Below are 15,236 nucleotides of genomic sequence, written 5' to 3' on the forward strand. Positions count from 1 at the left end.
CCTTAGGCTGACTGGTTCCACCGTGCATAACCCAGAGGCTCACCCCAATCAGGCAAGGGGCTCCCCATGTCAGCCAGGCTCCTCTTATCTGGTGTCTGACACCACAAAGGCAGCAGCCCAAATATCCCAACCTGGCTTCCTTCTCCTCACTGCTTCCCTGATTCCCGGCATGGCCCTTCTGGAGGAATGGCAAGTCTTTACTTCCACTACACAGGAAGACCTGTAAGCAATGTGTGTGCTGAATCTACTCAATCACCACGTACACTGGACTTTTTGTTTTATTGTAAAGTCATTACTGTTACAATATTGATGGCACTGCAGATTGAATTTTTATAAGGTCCTCTGGAAGAATCCCGAGCCCTTGTTTCCTGTAGAAAGGGTGGTTTCCTTTAAAATTAACCACAAAAGCCCTAAATAGTGTTACAAAAATGTGTATCTACTTCTTATGAAGTGGTTTAGTGCTTTCAGCTGTATCAGAAATAGTTAAAATTGGTATATCAATTTTACCTTCAACATTCAAATGAGAAAACAAACTGGAGATAGAGCTAAACAAACACTTTTCTACCTTAAGCAAGAAGATATTGGGTACAGAGGCAGAAACCAAATAAGCAAAGAAGAAAATATACCGTTAACTGAAAACATAAAAAACTGTATCTCAGTGTGACCTTCTTCCACCAAAATAATAATACTATAATATTAATAAATCAATAGCTATGCCCCAAAGTGGGTGCAGGCATTTTGATTTATAATATCATATTATACATATAATGCTTGTGATATTGTCCTCATAAAAGCAAATGTTATACAGAGAAAATCTGACCTTGTTTTCCGTTCTAATAATTTCTCAAAAGATATTTTGTTGCGGAAAGAATTCTAAAGGATTTTTTGTTTATTTTGTTTAGCCTTCAGGTTTCAAATGTATACTTTTATGTAAAAATAAAAATAACGCAGTCTGTTCTGTGCAGAGTGTCCTTCCGGCCTCAGGGGCCCTACAGCTGCCCTGCTTGGGGCTGATTTTCCAGTCCCTACAAGCCGACCACTCCTGTGGCTTTATAATACGAGCCCCTGAATAAATAGGATGAATATACAAAATCTGACCATTATGAGAGACTGTGGCGGGGGTGAGGGCAGATGCAGATTTCACTCAGGGTCTTCCTTGGGAAGGCCTGGCCTCTCCTCAGTTAGCAGCCACCTGAGAAGTTTCCCAGGTCAGCCCTGCACACTGTGCCCAGGACATGTGTTCCTGTGGTGACAAGGCCACAAGGGAGGCAGGGACGTGTGTAAGTCTTCCACAGTGCTCCCTTCCTGAGGGTGAGGACAAGCTGGCTACTGACCTGCCCATCCCTATTCTTCCTCCCAGGGAGCTGGCACTGACTCTAACACCTGCCCTTAAATGTTTCTCAGGGGTATATTTTGGCCTTTTGTGTTGTGCTATTTCACTGTGACACAGGCTGATTGGATTGGAAGCCAGAGGAAATCACGCAGCATCCTCTGTTCCCAAGATCTCCCCTGGGTCAGGCAGTGCACATGCATGCCCTCCCTAGAGGCTCAGGCCTCCTGCGTGATGTGGCTCAGCAAGCAGCCTGACCTGGATCCCATTTCCCCGTGGAGGTCCCCAGGTAGTTGTGTTGCCCTGAAGGAAGGGCTCAGGGCAGCAGCACAGAAATTTCCCTCCTAGAAAGGAAAAAAGGGAAAGACCAGCAAATGACAGGAAGGAACAGGGCCTAAACTTCCTTCCTTAAACCATGGGTCCTGAGGGAGAAGAATTCCAGGAGACTCTGAGAATGACCCTTGGGGAACTGGTGCATAAATAGTTAGCAAATAAAATGGAACACCTTTCTCGGCACTTTCATTTCCAGGTATCTCCAGAGTTATTTAAGAGGAATTTTTAAAGATTCTGCCTTTTGTTCAGGCCCAACACAGTGCCAAGTTTAGCCAGGTTTCTCTCTCCCAAACAGTGCAAAGTGGGTTGGTTCACGATGACCCCATGGTTGACAGTGTGTACTTAAACTTCTGTGATCTCACTTAATCCTTACTGCAACCCTGTGGGGTGGCAGGCAGGACTAACACCGCCCTGTGGAGGTGAGGCACCTAAGCTTCAGGATGTGTCTATAACGTGGAAGAGTCTCCTGGTGTGGTCCTTCTGCTCCTGTCCTACTGTCACTTCTAACTCATTTTTGAGAAACAAGCTGCTCTTTGTGGCCAAATACACCTGAGAAAAATGGGATTACTTAGCATTTGTGAAAGCGTCCCGAGGACAGGCAAGGTGACAAAGTGATAGGGCCTATAACAAAGTGATCCCCTGAGAAAGTTACATGCACAAAGGAGTGCAGTTAGAACTGAAACGGTTCTCTGGAGAAATCTTTGAAATATTTGACCAGTCTGAGTCCTAACTGCAGTAAAAATTCATGGGCATGCTTGTATTTAACATTTTAACAGAAGTTAACAACATTTTGGTAAACACATCTTAGGTGGGAGGGAAGGCGGTGGTGAGAAAGAGGGAAGGGCAGAATCTGGGGTATGTGTGGGGCTTGGAAGCCAGGCTGCCAACAGTCCTTGCAGCATGCTGTGCTGTGGGAGTCCCGTGGGCTTCCAGCTAACAGCCATGCTGACCATTGGGAATGGGGTGCCTCTCAGCCCCGAGGCCGTTCTTTAAACAATCCATCTCTTTGCCTTTGGTACCTTCTTCCTCTTCCTCCTCCTCTTCCTCTTCCTCTTCATAATCCTCGTCATCGCTTCTCACATCCTGGATGTTCTAGACAAAGGAAAGAATTGGCTGAGTGACAATCTTCCAGGAAGAGTCTTGAGTAAATCTGCCAACAGCCAGTTTCAAGTATGGCTCCCTTTAAGGAAAACCCAATATCCAAATAACTAAACATTCACCAACATTGACTATATCATGGATCATAAAGCAAACCTTAACAAACCTAAATAATTGACATTACGCAAAGCATATTTCTAGACCATAATGGAATTAAGCTAGAAACCAATATCAAAAAGATAATAGGGAAATTTCAAAACACTTGGAAATTAAATAAGACCCTTCTAAACAATCACTGGGTCAAAGAGTAAGATTCAAAGAATATTAGAAAATATTTTAAACTAAATGAAAATTAAAATACAACATATCAAAATTTGTTCAATGCAGTTAAAATAATGCTTAAAAGGAAATACATAGCATTAAATGTTTATATTCAATAAGAAAAAAGGGTCTCAAACAATTTGAGCTTCAACTTTAAGAATCTAGAAAAAAAGAAGAGCCAAATAAACCCAAAGCAAGCAAAAGGAAGGAAATAATTAGGGCAAAACAATTAATGAAACTGAAAACAGAAAAAACAATAGAGAAAACCAATAAACCCAAAAGCCAATTCTTTGAAAAGATCTATAGCACTAATAACTCACTAGCAAGATTGATAAAGAGAAAAAGAGGGAAAGCACAAATTAGCAGTAAAGAAAAAGAAGACAAGACTATAGATACTGCAGACAATAGAAGAATAACAACAGAATGCTATGAACAACTCTATGCATATACATTTGACAACTTAGATAAAATGGGCCAATTTCTCAAAAACTGCAAATTACTAAAACTTGCCCCAGCTGAAATAGGTAACCTGGATAGTCATATAACTATGAAGGACATTTAATTTGTAATCAAAACCTTCTGAAAATAGCAGCATTAGGTCCAAATGTTTACATTGATAAATTCTATGAAACTCACAAAGGAGAAATAACACAAAATATCCACAATCACTTCCCGAAAATAGAAGAGGAGGGAACATGTCTCACTTTATTTTATGAGGCCAGAATTACCCCGTGCAAAGTTTTTGCAGAAGTGATTAAGATCCTTGAGATGAGAATAGTATCCTAGATTATGTAAGTGGGCCCTCTATGGCATCACAAGTGGTCCTTATAAAAACTGAGGCAGAGGAAGGGCCAACACACAGAAGAGAGGCAATATGAAGACTGAGAAGAGACTGGGATGATGCAGTTACAAGCCCAGAAATGCTGGCAGCCACCAGAAGTTAGAAGCAGTTAGAAGCAGCAAAAAACAGATGCTCCCCTAGTGCCTCCAAAGAGAACATGACCCTGCTAAGTGACACCTTTATGGACTTCTGACCTCTTGAACTGTGAGAGAATACATTTCTGTTATTTTGAGCACCAAATTTGTAGAAATTTGTTACGGTCACCATAGAAATTAATACAACTAGCAGTGGCCAATTAAAAATTGAAATTTAAAAATCTGTGCCATTCATAATAGTTTGAAAAATCAAATATCTAGGTATACATCTAACAAAGCATGGATAGGATCTGTATTTAAAACCTACAAAATTCAGAGAGACGTCTGAAATTCTTTGAAAGAAATCAAAGAAGATCTAAATAGTTGGAGAGACATACTATGTTCATGAATTGGAAGACTGAACATAGTAAAAGTATTAATTATCCCTATATTATCCTATATATTCCACACAATACCAATCAATGTCCCAGCAGACTTTTCTATAGATGCAGACAATGTAATTCTGAACTTTCTATGGAGAGGCAAAGGAACTCGAATAGCTAAAGCAAATCTGAAAAACATAATAAAATGGGAGGACTTACACTGCCAAATTTTAAGACTTATATAAAGTTACAGTAATCCACACAGGGTGGTATTTGCAAAGGAATAGGAACAGAATGGAGGCTCTAGAAATAGATCCACACAAATATGGCTGATTGAATTTTTACAAAGGTTCAAAGCAATTCAGTGGAGAAAGAACAGTCTTTTCAACAAATGGTCAGAGCAACTAGACATCTGTAAGCAAACAAGTAAACTTTGACTAAAATGTCATACATTGCATAAAAGCTAGCTTAAAATGGGTCATGGATCTAAATGTAAAATATAAAACTATAAAACTTTTAGAAGAAAACCCATGACCTTGATCTGGGCAACGAGGTCTTAAACATGGCACAAAAAACATGAAAGAAAAAAACTGGCAAACTGGACTTCATCAAAATTAAAAACTTTTGCTCTAAGACAGACACTAATCAGAGAATGAAAAGATAAGCTGCAAACTGGGAGAAAATATTTGCAAATCACATATCCAATTTGTATGCATAATAAAGAACTCTCAAAACTCAATGGTAAAAAAAAAAACAACCCTAATTTAAAAAATGGGCAAAAGACATACAAAGAGACACTTTATCAAAGAGGACACAGGATGACAAATAAGCATATGAAAGGATGTTCAACACCATTAGTCATTAAGAAAATGCAAATGGAAACCATGATGATGTACAACTACAAACCCATTAGAATAGCAAAAGTTAAAATGACTGGCAATACCAAGTGCTGACAAGGATGCAAAACAATTGGAACACCTACACAATGAAATTACTAACAATAAACTACTACTAACAATAAAAAGGAACAAACTATTGACATTTATAAGAAGTTGGATGAATCCTAAAGATACTATACTGAGTAAAAAAATGTTAGTTTAAAAATATGATCTATTATATGGCACATGAATATCATTTTCATGACATTCTCAAAAAGATAAAACTATAGGGATAGATAACAGATAAGTGGTTGCCAGGAACTGGGTTAGAGGGAAGAGTTATTTGGGGTGATGAAATGATGTTCTGTATCTTGATTATGGGGATGGTTGCACAAATATATGCACATGTTAAAATTCACAAAACTCTACATCAACAGAAAAATGTCCATTTTCCTGATAATAATTTTAAAAATAAAATTTATAAGGATTTCTTTTTAGGAAGAAAATACTGTGGGTTTTCCCACTAACATTTGCAAAGTGAAGTACTACTCAAGTGGGCATTTTGGTTGTCAGGATATTTTTATTACTTGTAATTAGAATGTTTTCTATTTTCTTCATGCAAGAACTCCTTCAAGCACAGTTATTCATTATGAGTTATATGTTTCCCTCCTCTTCTCTCATGGTGTCTCAAAGTAATTCTGCAGAGAAATCTAGAAAAATAACATCGCCCCAAGGAAAGGAGATGGCGGTGCCATAGATCCGCCCTCACTGTGGAAGATAAAGGATGATATGAATTATTAAAACAAGTAAGATAACTCAAGCTCTGTACATGTTCAGTGATAGACATGACCCCGGGATCACCCTCTAGGCCAGTTCACAAATGTCTCTATTAAACCCAGCTTAGAAAAGAAAAAAAAAATATGGAAGATGAAGACTGTTTCTTCTCACATAATTTTTCAAGATGACATCCATAACTGTACAACTGATTTTTTTTCCTTTTGTGACCTGCAGACTAAAACTGACTACCTCCCAAGAGTCTCAGCATATATGTAACAAAATACCTCCTCTGTGTGTAATCTGAACATGGCTTTTGAAAACCCAATGTGCACACATTATACTGGCTTAATCACAGAAATGCAACTTCATGGGGCTCTTCTCTGTATGTTTGGTGCTTTTCCACAACACCACAAAAAGGGTGTCAAAATAAACAAGCCTCCCTGTAAACACTGAGGAATAAACTTGGCATCTCCTCAGTTAAGATGCATCAGAGAAAGGCAACCTTTCTCTGATATGCTGGGAGCTGGGATCAAAAGCACTTCCTCCTACAGATGAAGCCTTTCAGGAAAGAGCCATGCTTAGTTGATGCTTGCTTACATAGTCACTGCCTCTTCCTTTCTCAGAAGATTTCTGTAGAGAACAAGGGTATATTAGTCTGTTTTCATGCTGCTGATAAAGACATACCCGAGACTGGGAAGAAAAGACTCCATCCACACTGGTTAGGAGGCCTCACAATCATGGCAGAAGGCAAGGAGGAGCAAGTCTTGTGCAGGGGAGCTCCTCTTTTTAACACCATCAGATCTTGTGAGACTTGTTCACTATTGCGAGAACAGCATGGGGAAGACCCACTCCCATGATTCAATTACCTCCCACTGGGTCCCTCCCATGATACATGAGAATTGTGGGAGTTACAATTCAAGATGAGTTTTGGGTGGGGACACAGCCAAACCATATCAGAGGGGAAACTCAAATCAGTATAAAGAACCTAATTTCTCTCCAGAATGTCATACCAGCATCTACCCACCCATCTCTGCAGGGCTTAAAGAGCTGTGTTAGCTAAGAAAGACAGCAGTCGTTGAGGGTGCCGCCCCATCTGCTCCCAACCACACACCCTCCAGCCATTTGCCTTTAACAAGAGATCCCAACTGTATAGGGCCTGTTGGAACTTTATAGCATGTTGGCGGTCACAAAGGTTAGAGAATACTACTGACGTTTAGGGAGCAAAGGCTAGGGATGCTGGCAGTCCTGCAATGTGCTGACATTCACATGTCCCATCAGATATGCATGTAGGTGAAAACCCTGTCTGTAACTATCCAAGCCCAGAATCTGACTCCTTTGTACATTCAAGCACAATAATTTTTTGGATGGTTTTAATATATTCTGAATTTTCCAGGATTGCAACTATGTATATAAGTCAAAGTAAGACTATACAATTTGCCCTCCATATCCATGGGTTCCACATTTGTCAAAAATATTCAGGAAAAAAAAAAAAAGAATGGTTGTCTCAGTCCTGGACATTTACAAATTTTTGTCATTCCCTAAAAAATGTAGTACAACAACTATTTACACAGCATTTACATGGTATTAGGTATCGTAAGTAATCTAGAGAAGTATACAGGAGGCTGTGTGTAGGTTACATGCAAATGCGACACCATTTATTTATTTATTTATTTTTAATTAATTTATTTATTTTGAGATGGAGTTTTGTTCTTGTTGCCCAGGCTGAAATGCAATGGTGCAATCTTGGCTCACTACAACCTCTGCTTCCCAGGTTCAAGTGATTCTCCTGCCTCAGCCTCCCGAGTAGCTGGGATTACAGGTGGCCACCATCGTGCCCATCTAATGTTTGTATTTTTAGTAGAGATGGGGTTTCACTATGTTGGCCAGGCTGGTCTTGAACTCCTGACCTCAAGTGATCCACCCACCTTGGCCTCCCAAAGTGCTGGTATTACAGGTGTGAGCCACCACACCCGGCCAATTTTATATGAGGCACTTGAGAATCCTCAGATTTTGGTATGTGTGGGTAGTCCTGGAACCAATCCCCAATTGATCCCCAATGGATCCAATTTGTATGCATAATAAAGAACTCTTCAAAACTCAATGGTAAAAAAAAAAAAACCCTAATTTAAAAAATGGGCAAAAGACATACAAAGAGACACTTTATCAAAGAGGACACAGGATGACAAATAAGCATATGAAAGGATGTTCAACACCATTAGTCATTAAGAAAATGCAAATGGAAACCATGATGATGTACAACTACAAACCCATTAGAATAGCAAAAGTTAAAATGACTGGCAATACCAAGTGCTGACAAGGACGCAAAACAATTGGAACACCTACACAATGAAATTACTAACAATAAACTACTACTAACAATAAAAAGGAACAAACTATTGACATTTATAAGAAGTTGGATGAATCCTAAAGATATCATGCTGAGTAAAAAAAAGTTAGTTTAAAAATATGATCTATTATATGGCACATGAATATCATTTTCATGACATTCTCAAAAAGATAAAACTATAGGGATGCATATGTACTTTTCCATTTGGAAACTCACAATTCCAGAACACCACATCACTGACAGCAATGCCACTGATGACATTTGAATCACCCGTGTAACACAGCTGTATCAGTCTGCATTTGTAGCTATCCATTCTTGGTGGTTCTGCATACATGCAAGCACAGCACTGGCCAACTTCATGACATTTTCTAGCATACTTATGCACACATTTCACACATGAAATGCATATTTTATCAGAAATATCTTTCATCTTATCTCTTTTAAAAACAGTTGTGGAATTAGATTGTTTTTTGAAATTATAATTATAGGTAAATTATATAACCTAGGAATTTAGTTTCAGGCCAGTGAAGGAATGTGGCTCCGATAGGATTGACAACTACTACTTTAGATGATGAATCAAGCTCAGAAAGGACCCCTCTGGATTTCCTTGTGGTAAGAGTTTGTTAGATGGATGAATAGGATGGGTGCATGTCATGCAAACTTGAATGATATAAATTGGAAATCAATAAAATCTCACTTTATATTCAATTTTACCTTGTACAGTCCATCTTTCATATAACCGTAATAGCAATGACACTTAAAAGGCTTACCATGTGGCAGACTTGGGACTAAACAATTACATGAACAACATTTCCTCCTCACTGCCACAGGACATAGCAGCTGTTCTCTTTAAAAGAGAGGAAACTGAGGCTCAGGAGGGTTAAGTAAATTTTACAACACCACACAGCTATGAGAGGCACACAGGATGAAAAGCCAGACTCTAAGCTTACACACCTTGAACAGCAGTGCTCTACAGACCCTTGCTGGAGTAGGCTGCATAAATACTTGATGAGGCAGGACACCCAGGAGACTTGCAACCCAGTTCTATTTGAGGTTGGCTCTTTGTATAAGAAAATGCCTTCTCCCCTCCTTCTGAGCCAAGTGCCCCCGTCTCGCTACACCTTCCATCCCTATTCTGACCTTCCCTCAGGTGCCATCAGTTCTGGCCTTTAGGTATAAATTTGAAATAATAAAAAGTAATCCTAATAAATGATTATTTCCTAGGTGAGACAAACACTGACAAGTCCTATATTCTATTTCATTTTTAAAAATGATGGTCTAGATCTATGAGATGGATTTGGCAACCTATTAATGACTTGCAACCTACAGTTTGAAAAACACTGGCTAAGGTACGCTAGAAAATGAGGTTTTCTAATCAGCTGAAATCAAAAAAACTTTTAAAAGGTGCAGCCCAGCACCCATATTCTGAGAAAAACCACATCACAAGTGCAGATTTTTTTCCAGTAAGTAAAACACTTCATAGAAATTAGAAACAAAATCAAGTATGCTCTAGGGGGAACAAGGGATCTACATACTCACTAGAGGTCAAGCCATGGTGTTTTCTGAAACTCTGCCTGTCTGCTTTGACTTAGTGCCAAGTCTTTGCTTGCAAAACCAGTGTGAGTCCGTTTCTTTGAATCTACTGGTCTCTTACTGTGTTGCCCTTCCCACTTGCTCTCCACACACCAACAACCTGTAGGTTTTGTTACTGAGCTATTGGAACTTTTTTTAGGCAAATTGTTGGCCCTGACCCCTCTACAAATCATTAAAAGGCCAACAAAACACATGCTTAAAGAAAGATCCAAAACCCTCTTTGAAGAGTGGAGGAGTGGACCTGGGTGTCAGCAGCCACAGGACTGTAGTGATTTTGTGCCCTGGCCAGAGCATGCTGTGGCACACACGCTTGTCATCTGCCAAATTGACTCCCCCTTGGGAAAGTTTTACTATAGCAGCCGCCATTACAGAGCATATTACTGTTCTGATAACTTTCAATAACTTTATTTTTAGACCTAGCAAAGGTATCTAATATTACACTGAACTTTCTCCAAAAACGACCTGGGTGGTCTAGAGTAAGTTATTAGCAATATTATTCATTCCACATTGGAAGTGGATGGCCATGATTTTTGCAAGGTCTTTTAGAAGTTTCTGCCCCCAACAACTCCCTTTGGTTACACAAAACAACAGTGAAAAGAATGAGAGACAAGTTTCTAGCTTGATAGAGACCCTGTTACTTGTCCTAACAGGAGTTTTGGAGCCCTCACATCACTTACCAGGACCGGTATTTGCAAATATTATCAACTTGGCTCTCCAGCAGGCACAGGAGGCCTGCATTCAGTGGGTGTGATTGAAATCACAGTCACTACAAAGGGAGACTTCATTTAGTTTGAGAACATACGATACGCTAGGAGAAACTGAAAACCCTGAAATTAGGACCAAAATGACCTTCCACTGATTAAAGTTGGATCAAAGTCAAAGTTTTCCTTTGAAGGGTGTGTTCTAGGAGCACAGGCATAGAGATGAACTGCCTTACATTGCAAGACTCACTCATTCAGAGCACTGGAGTGTCCCTAAAGCAATAGGTGTACTTCCAACTTCTGCTTATCCTTTTCTTTCGAGGGGCTTAGGAAAACTGATTGAACCTGTCATATCACATGGTAATTAACTTTGGCTGGTATCAAATTTTTTAGACATAGAATACCATCACAAGATAACAGCCCTGACTTCCCACAGTCTAGAAGTGCCAAAGCATTGTCTAAAGTCCTTTTTAAATTTTTGTTGCAAAATGCACATGAGATTTACTATGTTAACCATCTTTAAGTGTGTTCAGTGGGATTAAATACATTCATAATGCTGTGTAATCACCACCGCTATCCATTCCCAGAACTCTTTTCATCTTGTGAAACAGAAACTCTGTACCCTTTAACAATAACTCCCCCATTTCTCCCCTTTCCCCAGCCTCTGGCAACCACCATTCCACTTTCTGTCTCTATGACTTTGTCAGTTCTAAGTGCCTCATGTAAGTGGAATCATACAGTATATGCCTTTTTGTAATTTGCTTATTTCACTTTGCATAAAGTCCTCAAGGTTCATTCATGTTGTAGAATGTGTCCAAATTTCCTTCCTTTTTTTTTTTTTTTTTCCTTTTGAGACAGAGTGTCGCTCTTGCTGCCCAGGCTGGAGTGCAGAGGCACGATTTTAGCTCACTACAACTTCGCCTCCCTGGTTCAAGTGATTCTCCTGCCTCAGCCTCCCAAGTAGCTGGGGTTACAGGCACCCACCACAAAGCCTGGCTAATTTTTGTATATTTAGTAGAGACGGGTTTCACCATGTTGACTAGGCTGGTCTTGAACTCCTGACCTCAGGTGGGCCACCTGCCTCGGCCTCCCAAAGTGTTGAGATTACAGATGTGAGCCACTGCACCTGGCCAAACTTCCTTCCTTTTAAAGGCTGAATAATATTCCATGGTGTGCATATATTACATATTATTTATTCAATCATCTCTCAATGGTCGCTGGATTGCTTCTATGTTTTAGCTATTGTGAATAATGCTGCTATGAACAGGAGTGTGCATAAATATCTGTGTCCCTGCTTTCAATTCTTTTAGACTTATATGCAGAAGTGGAATTGCTGGATCATATGGTTAAGCCTATGTTTAATATTTTTGTGGAACCACCATACTGTTTTCCACAGTGACTGTATCATTCAACAGTTCCGTCAACACTTCCTATTTTCTGGGTTTTTTTCTTTTTTAATAGTGGCCCTCCTAATGGCTGTGAGTGGCATCTCATTATAGTTTTGATTTGTGTTTCCCTAATAATTAGTTATGATAAGCATCTTTTCGTGTGCTTATTGGCCATTCATATATCTTCTTCAGAGAAAGGTCTATTCAAATCCTGTGCCCAATTTTGAACCCAGGTCACTTTGAGTTTTGTTGCTGCTGAGTTTTAGGAGTTCTCAATATGTTCAGTTTATGAATCCCTCATCAGATATATGATTTGCAAATATTTTCTCTCATTTTGTGGGTTACCTTTAACTCTGTTGATGATGCCTTTTGATGCCCCAAAGTTTTAAATTTTCATGAAGTCAAATTTGCCCATTTTTTCTTTTGTTGTCTGTGCCTTTAGTGTCATATCCAAAAAATTATTTGCCCTACGTTTTCTTCTATAGTTTTAGGTCTTACATTTAGGTCTTTGTGTGAATTCAAGTTAATTTTTGTGTATGGTGTTAGGTAAGGGTCCAACTTCATTCTTTTGCATGTGGATATTCAGTTTTCCCAGCACCATTTGTCAAAAAGACTCCCCATTGAATGGTATTGGCACCCTTATCAAAAATTATTTGACCATATACATGTAAAGGTTTATTTCTCTATTCTATACCATGGTCTTTATGTTTGTCTTTATGCCAGTACCACACTGTCTCGATTACTGCAGATGTGTAGTAAGTTTGGAAATCCAGAAGTTTGAGTACTCCAGCTTTGTTCTTTTTCAAATTTATAAGGGGTGCCCTAAAGTCTTTTAAGTCCTGTGAAGTTTGAATCCACATTACTTAAAACACAACCTTAAGATCAGTTTAGTCATGGTACCCTCACTTATAGAAGAAAAATAGAGCCATTTTTTTTGACTGTTCCATGTATACAGACTACTTCTTTTGAATTTCAGAGCCAGACACAAAAGTTGCTTTTATACTCTCCCAACAAACCAGTGTAAAATAGAATATGTTCTATTTTCATTAATCATTTTTTGCTACTCTCAATGAATCTCATTCCTTAAGAAATGATTTCATTTCTTAAAACCTGTCGCTTTTAAAATTAGCTTTTAAGAGAAAAATTAAGTTTTCGTGCTAGACAGACTCTGGAGAGTATCTGGTCTGACATTCATTTTTCAGATGAGATAAAAGCTACAGGGCTCCGTCCCACCCAGTAGAGTGATCAGCTTAGTGGCAGCAGAGCTCAGATTATACCATGTGACTTTTGATAAAAATACATGGATTTTTTTCATACTCTCCATATGACCTAAAATAAATTAAAAATGTGCCAGACTGTGTGGTGATCAACAAATTGTGATGGATGCAGAAAATGATTTGATTATATCAATATAATTTGCATTGGGGATTAAAACTGTTTAACATATTCTCCAAATTGCTACATTTTACATCCTTTAAAAATAGCTTTAGGTTCACAGCTTGAAAGTTCCACAACTCTAACCAGGCAAAGATTTGCAAAACATTTTGAAAATAAAAATGCACTGGGATTTTAGGTAAAGCAACATTCCAGAAAAAATCATGGCAAGACAGAGGACTAATTTTTGTATTAAAATTGTTTATTTGTATTAAACAACTTTTATTAAAATTGTATTAAATTTTATTAAAATTTGTATTAAAATTGAAATGCTGAAGTTTGTTTCAAATCTTAATATTCAAGATACACAAAGAACTCAAATAACTCATATGCACCATTAAGAAGGAAGAAACCCAATGTGATAGGAAAGCAGGCAAAGGGCATGAACAGGCAATTTACAAAAAAGTCAACAGAAGTGACTACTATACTATACTATACTATACTATACTATACTATACTATACTATACTAGATGCTAAATCTTAGTAATCAGTAAAATGCAAATTCAAATAATAAGATAAAATCTCATGTCCATTAAACTAGTAAATACTGAATAGTCTGATAATACTGTAACAAAAGTTGTTGAGCATGTGGGGAAAAAGAAACACTCATACATTTGGCTAGAAAAGTAGGCTGGCAGCATCTAGCAAATTTAGCCTAACCACCAACCCCACAGAAATACAAGATAAAAAAACCCTCAGAGACTGTTATAAACACCTCTATGCACATAAACTAGAAAACCTGGAAGAAATGGACACATTCCTGGAAACATATAACCTCCCAAAATTGAATCAGGAATAAATTGAAATCATAAATAGACCAATAACGAGTTCTGAAATTGAAATAGTAATAAAATACCTGCCAACCAGAAAAATTCCTGGAACAGATGGATTCACAGCCAAATTCTACCAGAGGTATGAAGAAGAGCTGGTACCAATCCTTCTGAAACTATTCCAAAAAATCAAGGAGGAGGGACTTCTCCCAAACTCATTCTATGATGCCAGCATCATTCTGACACCAAAACCTGACAGAGACACCAGAGAATCAGAGAGCCAAATTGTGAATGAACTCTCATTCATAATTGCTAGAAAGAGAATAAAATACCTAGGAACACAGCTAACAAGGGAGGTGAAGACCCTCTTCAAGGAGAACTACAAACCACTCCTCAAGGAAATAAGAGAGAACACAAATAAATGGAAAAACATTCCATGTTCATAGGTAGGAAGAATCAATATCATGAAAATAGTCATACTGCCCAAAGTAATTTATAGATTCAATGCTATTCCCACTAAACTACCATTGACATTCTTCACAGAATTAGAAAAATCTACTTTAAATTTCATGTGGAACCAAAAAAGAGCCTGTATTGCAAAGACAATCCTAAGCAAAAAGAACAAAGCTGGAGGCATCATGCTACCTGACTGCAAATTATACTACAAGGCTACAGTAATCAAAACAGCATGGTACTGGTACCAAAACAGACATATAGACCAATGGAACAGAACAGAGACCTCAGAAATAATACCACACATCTACAACCATCTGATCTTTGACAAACAAAACAAAAACAAGCAGTGGGGAAAGGATTCCCTATTTAATAAATGATACTGGGAAAACTGGCCAGCCATATGCAGAAAACTGAAACTGGACCCCTTCTTTACACCTTATACAAAAATTAACTCAAGATGGATTAAAGCCTTAAATGGAAAATCCAAAATGACAAAAAAAGAAAAAAAAAA

At 38.4% G+C, this 15,236-nt stretch overlaps 1 protein-coding gene across 1 annotated transcript in view; it reads right to left on the reverse strand.

Moving 5' to 3' along the window:
• Window positions 1–260: 260 nt before the first annotated feature.
• The window catches only part of CERS3 (ceramide synthase 3), a 127,216-nt gene continuing 112,240 nt past the window's right edge, over window positions 261–15,236 (reverse strand). The window contains exon 12 of the mRNA XM_017847919.1: window positions 261–2,755. Coding sequence (XP_017703408.1) covers window positions 2,597–2,755 — 159 coding nt within the window. The 3' untranslated portion in view covers window positions 261–2,596. The remainder of the gene's footprint in view (window positions 2,756–15,236) is intronic.

The sequence above is a fragment of the Rhinopithecus bieti genome, unplaced genomic scaffold (assembly GCF_001698545.2).
Source record: "Rhinopithecus bieti isolate Rb0 unplaced genomic scaffold, ASM169854v2 scaffold_30906, whole genome shotgun sequence".
Lineage (NCBI taxonomy): Eukaryota > Metazoa > Chordata > Mammalia > Primates > Cercopithecidae > Rhinopithecus > Rhinopithecus bieti.